This window comes from Pristiophorus japonicus, chromosome 4, assembly GCF_044704955.1.
Source record: "Pristiophorus japonicus isolate sPriJap1 chromosome 4, sPriJap1.hap1, whole genome shotgun sequence".
NCBI lineage: Eukaryota > Metazoa > Chordata > Chondrichthyes > Pristiophoridae > Pristiophorus > Pristiophorus japonicus.
The window spans coordinates 268,974,638-268,994,568 of NC_091980.1; the positions used below are offsets into that span (position 1 = coordinate 268,974,638).

Sequence of the window (19,931 nt, forward strand, 5' to 3'; positions counted from 1 at the left end):
CTTGAATTGGCTGAGTCAGAAGACCAACCAATTAATCTTGTTGCTTTATAAATCTTAAGTTGTAGTGGCAATCCTTCTTATCACAAGAATATGTATTGGGAAAATTCTATTTAATAGGGAAAACCAAAAAAAATTGTAGGTAGGATTTTATTCTCAGTAGCTCGATACACAAAACCGTGACAACACTTCAAGTTTAGGTAACAAAGAAATAATTTGCATTTATATAGTGCCTTTGTGTCCCAGAGGACATGAAAGAATATATATATACACCCACGTTCTTTCTTTGTTCCTTAGTTTTATTTGAATTTATGTGGGGAAAAGACTGTGATGGATAGTAAACAATGGTGTATTTTCATTGGGCAAACTTCATTTTCTTTTGCAACAGAGCATAATGGTCACAGCTTCAAGCCGCTTTAACCTTAATTTTTCCAAAATAAGAGGCATCAGCATCCTGAAATACAAAAAAAATTGAATTACCAAATGGAGCAGAAGGCTGGGAAATGAACAAAAATGCTCCTGTGTACAATTATGATATATTTAAATCCCAGCTGTATGGAAGTTTGACATGGAGCTAGCTATCTGTATACATGAAAGGATCTACTTTGAGGTGCTTGGATTATTATGGAGGATGCACTATTTTATGAACATTATAATCATGTAACATATGATCTATTAAGTTGCTAAAGTGGAGTGAAATTCCTTTAGAGCCATGGGTCTATTTGGCATAAATAGACACCTCCTTAGATCAGTTATACGGTACTTGCTCTTGGGTACATCATTAGGTAAATTAGAGAATGATTATTTCTCTGGAGACTGCTTCTCTTGATATATTAATGACTTGGACGTACAGAGCACAATTTAAAAATGTGTAGATGATACAACACTTGGAAATATAGTGAACAGTGAGGAGGATAGTGATGGACTTCAAGAGGACATGCGCTGGTGGAATGGGCAGAAATGTGGCAGATGAAATTTAATGCAGAAAAGTGGAAAGTGATACATTTTTGGTAGGAAGAACAAGGAGAGGCAATATAAACTGAAGGGTACAAAAGCAAGGAAGTTATGATGAACCTTTATAAAACACTAGTTCAGCCTCAACTGGAGTATTGTGTCCAATTTTGTGCACTGCACTTTAGGAAGGATGTTAAGGCCTTAGAGAGGGAGCGGAAAAGATTTACAAGAATGGTTCCAGGGAAGAGGGACTTCAGTTACGTGGATAGACTGAAGAAGCTGAGGTTCTTCTCCGTAGAACAGAGAAGGTTGAGAGGAGATTTGATAGAGGAAAATCATGAGGCGGCGAGACAGTAGATAGAGAGAAACTGTTCCCATTGGCGCAAAGGTTGCGAACCAGAGGACACAGATTTAAGATGATTGGCAGAAGAACCAAGGGCTGGATTTTCAGCTTTCCCGATTTCAGAGCGGTAATGGCGGCGAGGCGATCCCAATACCGCCTGAAAAAGTTTGCACCCTCGACTGGAAATTTCACCAAAAAATGAGGATCCATGAACGAGAGCATTAAATCAGACGTTACACAACGAACATTGTGCGCCTGAGCTGAAAATCGCAGTGTTAAAAAAGGCGGCCATTTTGCGCATGCACAGACGCGTTTTAATTTCCCCAGACGCGGAGGTATTTCAGGGTGTGGCGACTTCCTGCGCAGATAACCCAGCCGACTTGTAAGAACATTAGAAACAGGACGTGGCTAGAGAACTGGTTGGCAGACAGAAAGCAAAGAGTGGGAATAAACGGGTCCTTTTCAGAATGGCAGGCAGTGACTAGTGGGGTACCACAAGGTTCAGTGCTGGGACCCCAGCTATTTACAATATATATTAATGATTTAGATGAAGGAATTGAATGTAATATCTCCAAATTTGCAGATGACACTAAGCTGGGTGGCAGTGTGAGCTGTGAGGAGGATGCTAAGAGGCTGCAGGGTGACTTGGATAGGTTAGGTGAGGGTGAAAATGCATGGCAGATGCAGTATAATGTGGATAAATGTGAGGTTGATCTGATCATGGACTCAGCTCCACCTCCCTGACCGCACCCCATAACCCTTTATTCCCTTATCGTTTAAGAAACTGTCTATTTCTGTCTTCAATTTATTCTATGTCCCAGCTTCCACAGCTCTCTGAGGCAGTGAATTCCACATATTTACAACACTCAGAGAAGAAATTTCTCCTCTTTTAAATGGATGGCCCCTTATTCTAAGATTGTGCCCTCTGGTTCTAGTCTCCTCCAACAGTGGAAACATCCTCTCTACATCCACCTTGTCAAGCCCCCTCATAATCTTATTTCTTATACGTTTCCATAAGATCACACCTCATTCTTCTGAATTCCAATGAGTAGAGGCCCAACCTATTCAACCTTTCCTCATAAGTCAACCCCCTCATCCCCAGAATCAATCTAGTGAACCTTCTCTGAACTACCTCCAAAGCAAGTATATCCTTTCGTAAATATGGAAACCAAAACTGCACGCAGTATTCTAGGTGTGGCCTCACCAATACCTTATATAGCTGTAGCAAGACTTCCCTGCTTTTATCGGGATAGGTGAGTGTGCAGTGAGCCTTCAGTTACCCTCTTCAAGCTCTGCTTGATAGTTTGCACTGCTCTCTCTGCCATTGGATGCTGGTTTGAACGGGGCAGATTTAACATGTTTAAACCCATTACGGGTCATGAACTCTTTGAACTCGGCACTGGTGAAGCATGGCCCGTTGTCACTCACAAGAACATCAGGCAGGCCGTGCATGACAAACATGGCCCGCAGGCTTTCAGTGCTGGCAGTGGACGTGCTTGCCGACATTATCTCACATTCAATCCATTTGGAGTACTCATCTACAACCACTAGGAACAGTTTACCCAAAAACGGGCCTGCATAATCGACATGGACCCTGGACCACGGATTGGTTCACCAGACTGATTTCTGGGATGGCAGGAATGACATATGAGGAGAGACTGGATCAACTGGGCCTGTATTCATTGGAGTTTAGGAGGATGAGAGGGGATCTCTTAGAAACATATACAATTCTGACGGGACTGGACAGGTTAGATGCAGGAAGAATGTTCCCAATGTTGAGGAAGTCCAGAACCAGGGGACACGGTCTAAGGATAAAGGGTTAAGCCATTTAGGACCAAGATGAGGAGAAACTTCTTCACTCAGAGAGTTGTTAACCTGTAGAATTCTCTACCGCAGAGAGTTGTTGATGCCAGTTCGTTGGATATATTCAAGGTGGAGTTAGATATGGCCCTTACGACTAAAGGGATCAAGGGGTATGGAGAGAAAACAGGAAAGGGGTACTGAGGTGAATGATCAGCCATGATCTTATTGAATGGTGGTGCAGGCTCGAAGGACCGAATGCCCTACTCCTGTACCTATTTTCTATGGACAGTTTCCAATTCAAATTTGAGCCCAGACAGATATTGATGCATTTTCTTTACCCCATAAACACATGCTAACACTTCTTTTTCAATCATGCTGTAGGCTCTCTCAGCCTTAGACAGACTTCTGGATGCATAGGCAACTGGTTGCAAAACACACCTGACCCTGTATGACGACGCATCACATGCTTGTACCAAACGCTTACATGGATCATACAACACAAGCAATTTGTTTGAGCATAACAATTTTCTAGTTTTTACAAAGGTATTTGCTTGGCTTTTACCTGATACTGCGTAAAGGAGACGAATGGGTAAGACGTGCAGTGATTCTAGCAGTGTGCTGAGACCCGGTAAGAAGTTACCAAAGTAGTTCCGGAGTCAGAAACGACAGCAGCTCCGTCACGTTCTGTGGCCTCGGTGCGTTCTCAATCACCTCTGTCTTCGAATCGGTGGGCCTGATGCCGTCCGCCACGATTCTTCCCTGGACCTCCACTTCAGGCGCCAGGAAAACGCACTTTGAGCATTTTAACCTGAGCCCCATGCGATTGAGTCGACTAAGAACCTCCTCCAGGTTCTGCAGATGCTTGACTGTGTCCCGACCTGTAACCAAGATGACATCCTGGAAGACCACCGTGCTCGGGACCGACTTCAGTAAGCTTTCCATGTTTCTCTGGAATATTGCAGCGGCTGATCGAATCCCAAACGGGCATCTGTTGTAAATAAAGAGACCTTTGTGCGTGTTGATGCAGGTGAGGCCCTTCGATGATTCCTCCAGCTCCTACGTCATGTAGGCCGAGGTCAAGTCCAGCTTCGTGAACGTCTTTTCTCCCGCCAGCGTCGCAAAAAGGTCGTCTGCCTTTGGTAGTGGATATTGATCCTGCAGGGAGAAACGATTGCTAGTTACTTTGTAATCACCACAGATTCTGATGGTGCCATCTCCCTTGAGGACTGGAACAACAGGACTGACCCACTCGTTGAATTCGATCGGTGAAATGATGCCCTCTCATTGCAGCTGGTCCAGCTCGATCTTCACCCTCTCTCTCATCATGTATAGTACTGCTCTCGCCTTGTGATGGATGGGTCGCGCCTCCGGAATTATGTGGATTTGCACTTTTGCTCCTTGGAACTTCCCGATGCCTGGTTCGAACAGCGAGGGGAACTTGTTTAAGACCTGGGCACACGAAGTGTCGTCAACGGACGAGAGCGCTCGGATGTCGCCCCAGATCCAGCGTATCTTTCCCAGCCAGCTCCTGCCAAGCAGCATGGGACCATCGTCCCGTACCACCCAGAGTGGTAGCTTGTGCACCGCTCCCTCGTAGGAGACCTTTACGGTAGCACTGCCGATTATGGAAATCAGTTCCTTTGTGTACGTTCACAGTTTGGTACGAATGGGAGTCAGGACTGGCCTTGAGGCCTTGCTGCACCATAATTTATCAAAAGTCTTTTTGCTCATAATGGACTAGCTCACGCCCGTGTCCAGCTCCATGGACACCAGGAGTCCATTTAATTCAACCTTCAGCATTATCGGGGGACACTTTGTGGTAAATGTGTGCACCCCATATACCTCTGCCTCCTCGGTCTGAGGCTCTGGTTCGTTGTGATCTGTCCTCCTCTGTAACATGGTGGTTTTCAGGATTAGCAGGGTTTGCAGCTCGCTTGCACATACGTTGGAGGTGTCCCATTGTTCCACAGCCCTTGCAAACGTACCCTTTGAGGCGGCATGAATGGAATCGATAATCACCCCCGCAGCGCCAACAAGGTATTAATGGCCTTGCATTTATCACCCTTGATGGTGGACTCAGACATCTGCGGATGTGCAGCTGCAGGCATGTGGGGTCTGCCCTGTGCGTTGAGATTTGAAAACAACATCACTTTGTTCACAGTACTTGTAGCAGCACTCGTGTGCTGAGAGATTTGCTTGGTATTGTCACTGGTGGCAATGAACGCCTGGGCTATCGCTATGGCTTTACTCAAGGTTGGTGTCTCTACAGTCAAAAGTTTGCAAAGTATCACTTCATGACCAATGCCAAGCACAAAGAAGTCCCTGAGCATGTGCTCCAAATGTCCTTCAAATTCACAATGTCCTGCAAGGCGTCTTGGCTCGGCAACATAGCTCGCCACTTCCTGGCCTTCAGACCTTTTATAGGTGTAGATCCGGTACCTCGCCATCCGAACGCTTTCCTTCGGGTTCAAGTGTACACAAATCATCATACGTTTCTCTGTGGGTTTCGCTGGAGCAAGCAGATTTTTCACGAGGCCATATGTTGGTGCCGTGCAAACAGTGAGGAGAATCGCCCTTTGTTTGGCAGCGTTCGCTTTTCCTTCCAGCTCATTGGCCACGAAGTATTGGTCCAGTCGCTCCACGAAGGTTTCCCAATCATCTCCCTCCAAAAATTTCTCCAGGATGCTCACTGTTCTTTGCATCGTTGGGTTCATCATCTGTATCTCGTCACCAGTTGTTATATATAAATAAAGAGTCTGACTGAATACTGTGAGCTCAAAGTAAAGTGTGACCTTAGTCTTTTATTGCAGGTCTCCAGAGTGCCTCTCCAGCCTGTGAGGCCTCTTTAAGTACTGGTGCTCCCAAGGGATTGTGGGATCTGTTGGGACTCCAGGGGCTGAGCCCTCTGGTGGCTACACGTGGTATTTACAGGTTTACATGTTTAACACTATCCTTTTGTGTTTCATGCACAAGTACCCCCAGGTCCCGCTGTACTGCGGCACTTTGCAATCTTTCTCCATTTAAATAATAACATCCAGGACTTCTGCAGAGATGGCGCAGTAAGAGGGCAGGTAGTGCGCCAGGTATTTTTCAATGGAGGCTGCTGAGGCCTTAGTCCACGCAGCGGAGAGGAAGTGGACATCACTGCATCTGGTAGGGGAGGGAGGCTCCTGCCAAGCATTTTTATGTGGATATGGCATGAAATTGCACAGGAGGTGTCTGCGGCAGGCACGGTGGCCAAAACTGGCACCCAATGCTGCAAAAGGTTCAATGATCCTACAAGGGTCTTCAGGGTGAGTACCCTTCACAATTATGTATGCCTGTTATCCTTCCAACATGAATGTCCGACACTATGGGAAGTCTTTGAAGGAGCTGCCCCTTAATGTCTTGCAGGCTAAGGTGTGGGGTGCATAATGCATCAGAAAGTTGAAGGCTTACTTCTCCAGCCATTGCCTCTTAATTATGTACATACTCTCTTGTTCCCTACTCATTGAGAACCTTCCTCGCAATACACTGCCACTACTGATATAGGTTTCATAAAGATCACCTTGAGCCCCTATGCTACCTCCCTCTCACCTCTGCCCAATCGCTCAAAGCTCATGCAACATTCACACAGATTGATGTGAAGACATTTGCACATCCACACAGTGGCAGCTATTGAACTATGGAAGGCATATGTGGCACAATAGGAGGTGTACCCGTTCTGAACCCTTCCTATTTTTCTCATTGCAGGCGAAGCTCACACAACAGGCGTGAGCAGCGCCGTACAGGCAGGGGTCCACCTCAGCTCCTCGATTTAACGGATGTGGAGGAACGGGTGTCGATGCTCATGGGAGCCCCAGCTCAGACAGTTGCAGGGGGGCGATGCTGAACCCCCTTCGGGTAAGTAAATGACTTCATTGAGACCTAATATGAAGTGGCCTAGGCCCTTTACATGTACATGTCCATGCCACCTTCCTGATATCACCCTGCCCCCTCCCCTGCTGCTCACCAAACATCTGTTGTTTTCTGCTTGCAGGCGACCAGCCACAATGCGACAGGCGTCCAGGGAGCCATCTACATTTGGCCAAGGGGGGAGATGATGAGACGTGCGAGGAGACGGTTTTGCCCGAGCCGCAGAGCCCACCAGTTGCCCCGTCTGGACAAAACACATCTGGGGACGAGCCCGATTTCCCTGGGTTTGAATTGTTGGAGGCTCCTGGCCCCAGTCGCCTACAGCAACGTTCTGCGAGAGGGGAATCTTGGAGGCCAGCTCTCCAGAGGGCGTCAGCAAAGTAGGTGTGCTGAAGAACACGCAGACATGGAACTGGACTTGGTGGAAATGTCTAGGAAAAACAGAGATACACCGTGAGCTCAAGGGTGCATTGGTAGGATCACAGAGAGCATCGCCAAACTTGGTGTGACTGTTGCGGAGGCAGCGTCACCCATTGTCCGTGCAACTCGAGACTCTAGCGAGGCCATCATTGCCCACTCAGAGGCAGGTGTGTGGCGCTTGCCATTGATCACGTCGCAGCATCGATCGAATTGCAGGCACAAGCTACGTTGCAGCTTGGTGATGTCATGCGGTCGATGACTGGTGCCATCCTCTCTGTCTTCGCCACTGTCGAACGGGAAAGTGACGGTGCCAAAGCAGACCAGCAAGTTGTGGAGCCGCATTGTGCTCTGGATGTTGAGGCCCAGCCCCGTCAAGAGTATCAGTGGCTCCCAGGAAATGGAAGGTTCTGTCCTTCCTCAGCATTCCGGCTTCCATTACTGACTCTCCCAACCATACACCCTACGTGGTCCACACCCGAGCCACCAGAGACTGCTTCCGCCGATGCTGAGGCATAGCAGTCTGTAGCCAGGCCTTCCAGGCCCAGATCTGGTCCAGGGCATCATCATATGCCATCTGCACTCTCTGCCCCCTTAACACAGCAGCCTTGCTCTAGGCACTGAAGCCTCATTGAGGAAGAGCAGCAGGCATGGGAGGGGGTAAGTCTTAATAAGGGGTTGCAGAACCAGGTGCAAATGCATTCACATGTAATGAGTGCTCCTGTAGATAGTAATTTTGTTATAATTTACTTTAACTTGCAGCAGGACGCTGTTTATTGTATAGTTTTATTTTGATGGCTTGAAGTTTCGTTTGCTTTTGCTGTTTTATAGCATCATTTGAAATTGTTTGTTAATTGATTTGTTGCGTTTGTTTGAGGGGTCATGTTTGATACTTTCGTTCATTAAATTATTACTTTGAGCCTTTGACGTTGTTCTTGTGTATCATTGCAAAGCTCAGCATAGATGTGCCTTTATGGCGGCACATAGCGTGGCCAGTATTAGATGCACCCCTCGGCTTCCTCCATTCATGCACGCCTCATCATTGAGCTGGCGATGTGCAGCTCTTACTCCGACAGCATCTCTGCACTTCCTCCCCACTGCTTGTGGTGGCTGTGTAATCGGTGCCTCTCCAGGTTTGTTCGTCTTCGTCATCTTCCTCCTCCTGAGGTGGGCCTTAAATGCCCATTGGCAATGCCTGGTCCCTGCTGTGTGTCAAGTTGTGCAGCATGCAGCACACCTCAAAGAACTTGGAGACCTGTTGAGGGGGATTTTGAAGGCTGCCTCCAGAGCCGAAAAGGCATTGGTATGTCTGTAGAATATATATCTCTGTCAGCACTTCCTTTCAGAAACGCAGCCTTCTTACACACTGTTCCTCAGAGAGCGGGAGGTATGAGCGTTGGTGCCTGTAAACCTGTGGGGAGGTAAGCCCTCCTTCCCAAGATGTCTTCGGCCTCTCCTCATCCGTGGCCTGACATGGCCAGCAGCCCTTCTTCTAGCCTGGCAATGGCAACCAGCATGATATGATGGCACACTAGTAATGCCCCCATTAAATTCTCTCACTGACATTGTAACGGCAGATAAAAGTGTCGTTTGCAAGTCTGAGATTCACGCCGTGTTCTATGCCCAACCGTTGCAGTCAATGTGAGCTGCGATGTAGGATCCTCATTCATGTATTTAAAAACGCCTGTAATACCGCTTGCTGCACCCTGGTAACGCCTGGTTTTTCAGACATTTCCTGGGGCGGATGTTAAATGAGGTGTTGGGGCCAAATTTGTTACCTGGGTGCTAGCGCAGCATTGCACGATGATCGACGTCATGATCTTAGTGAAACTGGAGGGCGAGGCGGTAAGTTTTTGCGTCGCCACAAAACAGTAAGCCTAATTTACCGGCTCGCGCTAAAATCTTTGACGCCTGGCATAATGCCCAGAAACACCATTTACCGCCCCTCTGGGATGCAAACAGAGGCTCGATCGAGCTGAAAATCCAGCCCCAAAGTGCTCCTTACTGGCACAATACTACATAGTTATACATTTTGCTGAATCCATTGACCTACATTAGGATTTGCTGTCATTAAAGAAAACTAAAAAAGCCCAAAGTGCCCTACACTGTTTCTCAGCACGGTTCTGAAGGACGTAATTGGCATTCACAAGACCATAAAGACACTGAGATACATCAATAATTGGGATGGGTGCTCCTTGTATCTTCCAGTCAATACCTTTTGAGATTCTCTTTGAACCAGAGGCCATTATATTGCACCAGCTAGCCCATTGTTCAGATAGGGAATAGTGCCCACCAGGTCCCTGGGCGAGTCTGCCAACAATGCATCATCTGTGAAAAGCAATACTGCGATCTTTCAGAAAGAGGCTATCCCTTAGGTTATCTAACACATCATTGAGGAAGATATTGAATAGTAGTGAACTATTGAATAGTACATTGCACAGTTCTTCTCCCAATATTCTTGAAAGAAATATTCAGTTAATCTTCCACCTACCCTCACAATTCTTGGAACTGTACAACTCTTGGAACTGGCCTGATACTGTGACCAGAGAAGGGAGTTGTGGCAGGGATTGAAGATGATAGTCTTCCAAATGTTTAGCTGGAGGGAGTTAAGGCTCATCTAATACTGGACGTTAGAGATGTAGTATAACAGTGAAGAGACAGTGGGGTTGTCAACAGTGGTGGTGACGAGGTAGAGCTAGATGTTCTTGGGGTATGTGAAGTTGACCTCATGTTGCTAAGGGGCAGCATGCAGATGTAGAAAAAGTGGGGGTCAAGGATAGATCCTTTTGGAGAAACTGATAGTAAACTTGCAGGGATGGGAAAAGTAGTAACTGCTAGAGATACTCTGGTTATGATCAAGAAATTAAAAGTTGAGGAGGGATAATGCACCAGTCACAGAGAATGTTGGGGTTGGTTATGACTATTTGGTGCTGTGGGAGGGGTGGAAGCCAGATGGAGGGATTTAGACATGAGTTGTGTGATGTGATGGGTACGGTTCTGGGAGATAACAACACATTCAAGGACCTTGGAGAAGAGAGGTTGGAATTGGGACGATAGTTAGCAAGGACAGCAAAGTCAAGAGATTTTATTTTTAGAAGGATTGATGGTGGTGTTAAAAGGGAGGGGCAGCACCCAAAGAAGGGAACCCGTTATCATAAAGTAGAATGTGATTCAAGAAGGCACAATGGATGCCCAGGAATTTAGTGGGAATAAGGTCAAGGGGGCAACAAACAAGAAAAAGAAAAAAAGCACTAGAGTGGAGAGTGGGAGGAGACCGGAGGTTTTGCTTGGGAAAGAAAGGAAGCAGCTGAATGGATGGTCTTGATCTTGTTGACTAAGAAATACATGAACTCTTCACACTAGGTTGATTATGAAAATCAGTAAAAGGTAATACAAGTAAGATTCCTCCTGAGCCTCACAATGGTCAAGTGGCAATGCACTCACATTTTGGTGAGTTGAGCTCATCATGCTCTCTGTTGTCGCAAAATTGCATTTGCCAATTGGCTGACCATCTACTCCTGGTAAGCAATCTCGAGTTGGCTCCAAAATGATACACTTAGTGATGAAAGATTGCAACCAAATCAACTCTGACTTGCTGTGCGTTTCCAGCATATTCTGGTTTTATTCAGTCAGTATATGTGGAAAAAGGAAGTGATGTTAATGTTTTAGGTCTGCAACCCTCTGGCAGATTTGGTAGTCCTATACCTGATCTAGGCAGAACCCAGTACACTAGGCACTCTGTTGGTAAGTTGCTTAGTTTTAGCTGGTTAAAGTCCAACATAGACTTGGGGATTTCTAAGCCTTCGCTCTTGTCAACCTGCACCCAAGCTTTCTGGTCTTAACTCAATGGGGTGTGTCCCTACTGTGAAGAAGTGCGTGCACGCTATATGAGGCAAATAGAAACTCTACCTGTGTGAATTGTCAGTAGTTTGTTTTGGAGATTCTTGTATGGCAATGGGTTTCCACTCATGTTAGTAACTTAAAATGGCAATTTAAATCCAGTTTAACACAGCCTAGGGGCGAATGTTATTTAAAGCGGAGCTTTGACACGGCAAGTGAGCCCTTGGTCGGCAGAGGAAACGCTTCAAGGACACCCTGAATGCCTCCTTGATAAAGTGCAGCATGCCCACCAACTCTTGGGAATCCCTGGCCCACGACCGCCCAAAGTGGAGGAAGAGCATCGGGGAGGGCGCTGAGCACCTCGAGTCCCATCGCCGAGAACAAGTGTAGACAGCGGAAGGAGCGTGCGTCAACCCAGGCTTCCCGACCACCCTTTCCTTCAACCACTGTCTGCCCCACCTGTGACAGAGACTAGGTCCCACATTGGACTCCTCAGTCACCTGAGAACTCACTTTTAGAGTGGAAGCAAGTCATCCGCAACTCCGAGGGACTGCCTATGATGATGATGACATATGTTTAAATGAAAAATGTAATTTTGTTGTTGCTAACTACATATTTGAAGGACTACTCCAAGAGAAAAACCAATTTCCATGCAGCAGCATTTCAATCCAAAACAGGCTAGTCATCCCAGTCTCTGGAAGAAGAGAAATAGTGGCTCTGAATGACAGACTAGCCATAGGCAAAATATTTTTTTATTATTTAAATGCAATCATGTCTTTTTTAATTTTTCCAGTTATTAGCCTCACCCATGAGTATTCTTTTAAGCAGTTGACAAACTTTGTAGTTCGTTATAATGCACAAACTTTTTTTTAAAGGAAGTATTAATATACACAGATTAATCTTTCAAAAATTGTACCTACCAACCCACTTTTCAAGTTTTTGACTCTTTTCACAGACATCTTGTTTGCAACCAACCAGGCCCAGGTGGGAGCATACTGCCACAGGTAAACATAAAGTAGCAATGGCTGCTCTGAAATCCACATCTCCTTTAATTCGTTTGCCATTCCAACTAGCATGAGTCGCACACAACGAACTGTTGGCATTTTGCATGATTGTACAGAACTTTCAATGACAGCCTAAAGAAAAAGCAACAGCAAACTTAAAAACAAAGCAACAATGCAATGGGATTTCTATACAGTAATTAAACATACCGGCCAAGCTAGTAGTCTGCCTCAAAGCTAAGTGATATAAATGTGCCTTCAATTAGAAAATTAATTACAGTTATCCTTTATACATCCATAAAAATGTATATTTTAATTCACTGTTCCATTGAATCATTAAGATAAAACTTACTGACTGGTTCAGTCCTAATATGTTGAATTGTTCTCCGCGTTTAGTCAGTCAATTCATTAGCGTGAATATTTTAAACATTGTGAGAGTTCTATTTAAAAGATTGACTATATTTAATGCAAAATAAATAAAAATCACAATTATTATAGAGCATAAACAACAATCCTTCAAACAATCCTGCACTAGTGACTGCTCGTGATCAGTATATCATTACCTTATTTATCTCTTCGGTAAAAGCATTTTTCACAATATTTGAGTGGACCAATCCTGGACAAACAGTGCTGATTATAATGCCTGGGTGACTAGCAAGTTCTGGTCGAAGAGAATTAAAAAATCCCTACAAAAGAGAATTCAGTATAGAATCAGTATTTGTGTTTTGTATGATGTAAGTGGTAACCTTACTATTAAACCATTTCTTTAAAAAGTTTTAAATTTAATTATTCCACTCATCCATTACACGTGATGTTATGTTTGGCAGTATACGCAAAACCATCAGCTTTTAAGTCAAGCCATCAGAATTTTCCTATGAACCACAAATTTTAAAAAAAAATCAAGATTAAATGTCTGTGATTTAATTTATCCCAATGTGATTTATGAAAATCTTATCTGCACTAACTGCTGAAAATCACATTCCAAAATCTCTCTGGTTTTGTGATTGTGTATGTACATGATACACATAACGTACAACACATGGCATGCGTGATGACATCACTAATGCATCTTGGAACCAGGAAAAACCAGAGTGGATTTAGGTTATAATCGGAGGGAGTTGCTTTTTACCAATGCAACATGAAAAAAATCCAGGAATTTATAGTTGAAATTGTTTGTTTAAAAACACGATTTTAATGATCCTTGTAGTTCTCTTTATCCTTTATCAAAGGTATAACACAATCATACTGCCTTCATTTTTCTTAGCTGTAGGATTCAACATTAATGGTTACATTCCAAAAAACAAATGTAACTCAATGTAGTGCAGGAGAATTGTGGAAACTGATAAAAATTAATACATCAGAAAACTACCAATAGAAGAATAAAGGTTAATTAGCTAAATTTGCGACAGCTAAAATAATTACTGTCTGCAGTTAAACCACCTACCTGAAGAGCATGTTTACTACTTGCGTAACCTGTAGAAACAGGTGCAGCAACAAGGCCTGCCAAGCTGCTGACCGTGACTATTTGTCCTTTCTCCTGTTTGATCATCTGAGGTAGAACACACTTGGTCAGTGAGACTGTACCAAAGAAGTTTAGTTGCATTATGGCTTTGTAAACATCAAGGTTTGTGTCCAGGAATAGGGAGCGCTGGGAACGCCCAGCATTATTGACCAAAATGTCAATCTGCAAAAAAAAACACCAAAGCCACTGAGAAATATTAAACAAGCAACAGGATTGGTAGCATAGTGGTTAGGTTATTGGACTAGTAATCCAAAGGCCTGGACTAATGATCCAGAGACATGAGTTCAAATGCCATCAAGGCAGCTGTGGAATTTCAATTAATTTAATGAAATACATCTAGAATATAAAAGCTAGTGTCTGTAATGGTGACCATGAAACTATCGGATTGTCGTTCACTAATATTCTTTAGGAAAGGAAATCTGCCACCCTTACCTGCTCTGGCATATATGTGATTCCAGACACATAGCAATGTGGTTGACTCTTAACTGCCCTCTGGAATGGCCAAGCAAGCAACTCAGTTGTACATAAACACTATGAAAAATAATAAGAATATAACCACCCTGCAAAAGCCTCAGTACCGGCTGCGGCCACAACGGCACACGCAGCCCAGTCAACCCTGCAAAATCCTCCTCAGTAACATCTGGGGACTTGTGCCAAAATTAAGAGAGCTGTCCAACAAACTAGTCAAGCAACAGCCTGACATAGTCATACTCTCAGAATCATACCTTTCAGCCAATGTCCCAAACTCCTCCATCACCATCCTTGAGTGTGCCCTGTCCCACGCGCAGGACAGATCCACCAGAGGTGGTGGCACAGTGGTATATAGTCAGGAGGGAGTGGCCCTGGGAGTTCTCAACATTGACTCTGGACCTCATGAAGTCTCATGGCTTCAGGTCAAGGAAACATCCTACTGATTATCACCTACCATCCTCCCTCAGCTGATGAATCAGTACTCCTCCATGTTAAACACCACTTGGAAGAAGCACAGAGTAGCAAGGGCACAGAATGTACTCTGGGTGGGGGACTTCAATGTCCATCACCAAGAGTGGCTCGGTAGCATCACTACTGACCGAGCTCTGAAGGACATAGCTGCGACAGATGGTGAGCCAACATGAGGGAAAAACCTACTTGACCTCATCTTCACCAATCTACCTGTCGCAGATGCATCTGTCCATGTCAGCATTGGTACAAGTGTCGACCACACAGTTATTGTGGAGATGAAGTCCCGTCTTCACACTAAGGACAGCCTTCATCGTGTCATGTAGCACTACCACTGTGCTAAATGTGATAGATTCAGAACAGATCTAGAAGCTCAAAAATGGGCAGCAACAGAACCGTATTCCACCACAATCTGCAACCTCATGGCACGGCATATCCCTCACCATTACCATCAAGCCAGGGGACCAACCCTGGTTCAATAAGAAGTGTAGAAGAGCATGCCAGGAGCAGCACCAGGCATACCTAAAAATGAGGTGACAACCTGGGGAAGCTGCAATGCAGGACTACATGCATGCTAAAAAGTGGAAGTTGCATGCTATAGACAGATCTAAGCGATCCCACAATCAACGGATCAAATCAAAGCTCTGCAGTCCTGTCACATCTAGTCTTGAATGGTGGTGGACCATTAAACAACTAATGGGAGGAGGAGGCTCCAGGAATATCCACATCCTCAATGATGGCGGAACCTAGCACTGAATGCAAATGACAAGGCTGAAGCCTTTGCAACCATCTACAGCCAGAAGTGCCAGGTGGATGATCCATATTGGCCTCCACCGGAGGTACTCACCATCACAGAAGCCAGTCTTCAGCCAATTCGATTCACTCCAAGTGATATGAAAAAATGGCTGAATGCACTGGATACAGCAAGGACTATCTGCCCCGACAACTTCCTGCAGTCATGCTGAAGACTTGTGCTCCAGAACTAGCCACGCCTCTAACCAAGCTGTTCCAGTACAGCTACAACACTGGCATCGGTCCGACATTGTGGAGAACTGCTCAGATATGTCCTGTCCACAAAATGAGGACAAATCCAATCTGGCCAATTAGCGTCCATCAGTTTACTCTCAATCATCAGCAAAGTGATGGAAGGTGTCGTCAGCAGTGCTATCAAGCAGCACTTACCAATAGCCTGCTCATCGATGCCCAGTTTGGGTTCCATCAGGATCACTCGGCTCCAGACCTCATTACAGCCTTGGTCCAAACATGGACAAAAGAGCTGAATTCTAGAGGTGAGGTAACAGTGACTGCCCGTGACATCAAGGCAGCACTTGTCCGAGTATGGCATCAAGGAGCCCTAGTAAAACTGAAGTCAATGGGAATCAGGGGAAAAACTCTCCACTGGCTGGAGTCATACCTGGCACAAAGGAAGATGGTTGTGGTGGTTGCAGGTCAATCATCACAGCCCTAGGACATGGCTGCAGCAGTTCCTCGAGGAAGTGGCCTAGGACCAACCATCTTCAGCTACTTCATCAATGATCTCTCCTCCATCATAAAGTGAGAAGTGGGAAGATTCGCTGATGATTGCACAGTGTTCAGTGCCATTCGCAACTCCTCAGATAATGAAGCAGTCTATACCCGTATGCAGCAAGACCTGGATGACATTCAGGCTGGGGCTGATAAGTGGCAAGTAATATTGCACCACACAAGTGGAAGGCAATAACCATCTTCAACAAGTGAGAGTCTAACGACTGTCCTTGACATTCATAGAAACATAGAAAATAGGTGCAGGAGTAGGCCATTCAACCCTTCGCGTCTGCACCACCATTCAATAAGATCATCACCTCAGTACCCCTTTCCTGCTTTCTCTCCATACCCCTTGATCCCTTTAGCCATCAGGGCCATATCTAACTCCCTCTTGAATATATCCAACGAACTGGCATCAACAACTCTGTGGTAGAGAATTCCAGAGGTTAACAACTCTGAGTGAAGAAGTTTCTCCTCATCTAGGCCCTAAATGGCTTACCCCTTTTCCTTAGACTGTGACCCCTGGTTCTGGACTTCCCCAACATCGGGAACATTCTTCCTGCATCTAAACTGTTCAGTCCCATCAGAATTTTATATGTTTCTATGAGATCCCCTCTCATTCTTCTAAACTCCAGTGAATACAGGCCCAGTCGATCCAGTCTCTCCTCATATGTCAGTCCCGCCATACCGGGAATCAGTCTGGTGAACCTTCGCTGCATTACCATCGCCGAATCCCTCACAATCAACATCCTGGGGGTCACCATTGACCAGAACCTTAACTGGACCAGCCACATAAATATTATGGCAATAAGAGCGGGTCAGAGGCTGGGTATTCTGTGGCGAGTGTCTCACCTCCTGACTCCCCAATGCCTTTCCACCATCTACAAAGCACAAGTCAGAAGTGTGATGCAATACTCTCTTGCCTAGATGAGTGCAACTCCAACAACATTCTAGAAGCTTGACACTGTTGAGGAGAAATCTCCCTTTCACCCTAGCGGATTCACTGAGATAATGGATCGACGCTCTCGATGTATGACAGACTCAAAGAGATAGGTTTGAAACGATTTATTCCGACATATGCAGGGGAAGGTCTGCTCTTAGTTGCCCAAGACAGAACTCTTCAAAAACCCAAAAGTCAGGCCAGTCTTTCTACAGATTTTAGTGGGCCGGCCTATAACAAATCTTTTGAAGTGACAGTGATCGAGAACGCTACCCGTGACAATAACAGAGATGTCTCTTCAATCTTTGAAATGACAATTTAACTGCCACAAATAACACAGATGTAAAGCAAAGACAAATAACAGAATTTGTTACTGCATATGGTTCAATCAAAGAAAACATTCAATTCACAAAGCAGAGAAACATTTGTTAACATGAAAGACGGGAATTTTAGTTCGATCTCAGCACAGCATTATTTGTTAACGCATTTGTTAACATGAAAGGCGGGAATTGTAGTTCAGTTAAACATTGGTTTAACCCTTACCATACTGCCTGCTGTGTGAGCTGATCCCTTCATCTTCCTGAGCATTTGGCTCCCCCTTGGCTTCTTTCAATGTGTTATCTCTGCCTCTTGGAATGTGTTTGTTTCTACAGGTTTGAGTTTATGGGTTCTTCTCAGCGTGCTCCACATTCTTTAAGAGTTAAACACATAAACTGTTCTATGTATTCCTTCAAAATCTAAAGTTCATTTTCCTATCATAGTTTTACATATTATCTGTTGATAATGCCTTAACCTACAACAACACCATCCAGGACAAATCAGCCCGCTTGATTGGCACCCAATCCACCATCTTAAACATTCACTCCCTCCACCACCAGCGTACCATGGCTGCAGTGTGTATCATCTACAAGATGTACTACAGCAACTTTCCAAGGCTTCTTCGGCACCACCACCCAAACCTGCGTCCTCTACCACCTCGAAGGACTAGGGCAACAGGCGCATGGGAACATCACCACCTGAAAGTTCCCCTGCAAGTCACACATCATCCTGACTTGGAAGTGTATCGCCATTCCTTCATCATCACTGAGTCAAAATCATGGACTGCAGTGGTTCAAGGAGGAGACAGACTCACTACCACCTTCTCAAGGGCAATTAGGGATGGGCAAAAATTGCTGGTTTTGCCAGTGACACCCACATCCCATGAACGAATAAAAAACAGAAAGGCTTGGCTAAAGAAAAAAAATGTTTTTCAGACCTGTTTCTGAACAAAAGCTCCAACATAGATCATTTGTTATCACTACAGCTGTACTATTCTGCTAATTCAAGCAATTCAGCAAGAACCAAGCAGAAATCAGGGACTGATTTAGATTAACAAATTAGATTTTTTTTCTCAACATGTGACTCATCGTTTATTTCCACTGCCTAGAGATGAAAAATGGCATGAATACTTAGAAGGAAAAGTTAAGCTTCCTGTGAGGGAACTCTTAAAAAGATAAGTGCATTTTGATACTCATTTGACATCACACCTGCATAATATCAACTTACAAGGGCTCATTTATGCCTGCAAAAAGTCTCCTAACGAGAAAGATGAAAATGACATCAGATGTGAGCGTTATCATTTTAAAAGGAAAAAAATTGTCACTGTTTTTGCATTGTAAATTGCCTAACTCGTAACAGTAAATACTTCACATGCGTTGGCCAAAAATTGTAGTTGGCGGCGTAGCTCCGGAGTATGCAACCAACCTATGAAAAGAATACGTACTTACCTTGAGCGAGGCCCAGAATGGAGACTTCGGCTTCAGCACTGCAGAGTTCTGCACAGCATATAACATCAGGAAGGCCAGGAGCGCAGCGTACAGCCTGTGCGTAAGGGAAGACACACTCACAAAAGCTGTCAAAACTAAGGCATGCCTACAGAAACTTCTTTCAGTCTATTCCATTGAAATTACATTTTAAAACCTTCTAAAAACTTTTAATTAAACTGGTACTTGGACTTATTTCATATCAGCATTTTGTTTTATTTTTTTCATCCAAACTCACAGGGTTAGAACTTCCATTTACTGTGCCACCGCCCGAATCTTAGCAATATTCCAGCAGTTGCGTCTTTAGAACCGCTGAAATACCGTTAAAGTCCGTTCCCCCGATTTTTGCCAGTCCGGTGTCAGCGGTGGTGCTACCAGGCCAGAGCGGGCAGTAGCATTGCTCCCCCGGCGTCGGCGATCTCCTTGCCTGTATAAAGGCAAGTACGCCCACTAGCAGTGAGCCTCTCTGCACATGCGCAGACATTTTCCCACGATTTCGGGGATCAAGGGTGACCCTGCGCATGTGCAGAGAGGAGAGGAGGAGGAGAGAGAACAGTTGTGAGAAGGCAGAGGAGAAATAAGCATTTGCAGTGTCAATACTTAAAATAGACTAATACATAATTATAAATTATATATAAAACAATTTATAAATGTATATAATTTATACAATTTATAAATATAAAATATGCAAGGAGAAGAGATGGAGGTGAAGAGAGAGCTCGGGTCATGCGATTCTCGGAGGAGGCGCAGGAATCGCTGGTGCACGAGGTGGAGGCTCGTTGGGAGCAATTGACCCGGGGGGGGGGGGGGGGGGGGGTGTGCAGAAAACCCGCCCCAATCGTCTATCAGAGAATCAGGCAAGAGATCGCAGAGGAGGTATCATCTGCTGCGCCCGTCATACGGGGGACAAACCAGTGCCGCAAACGTTGGAATGATATAGTTGGGTCGGTGAGCG

The 19,931-nt window shown here is 45.0% G+C and overlaps 1 protein-coding gene across 1 annotated transcript in view; it reads right to left on the reverse strand.

Moving 5' to 3' along the window:
- Nucleotides 1-330: 330 nt before the first annotated feature.
- dhrs7 (dehydrogenase/reductase (SDR family) member 7) overlaps nt 331-19,931 on the reverse strand; it is a 42,828-nt gene continuing 23,227 nt past the window's right edge. Inside the window, exons 3-6 of the mRNA XM_070877546.1 lie at nt 13,694-13,933; nt 12,813-12,935; nt 12,169-12,384; nt 331-451 (exon numbers count right to left, since the gene is read on the reverse strand). Of these exons, the coding sequence (XP_070733647.1) occupies nt 404-451; nt 12,169-12,384; nt 12,813-12,935; nt 13,694-13,933 (627 nt within the window). The 3' untranslated portion in view covers nt 331-403. The remainder of the gene's footprint in view (nt 452-12,168; nt 12,385-12,812; nt 12,936-13,693; nt 13,934-19,931) is intronic.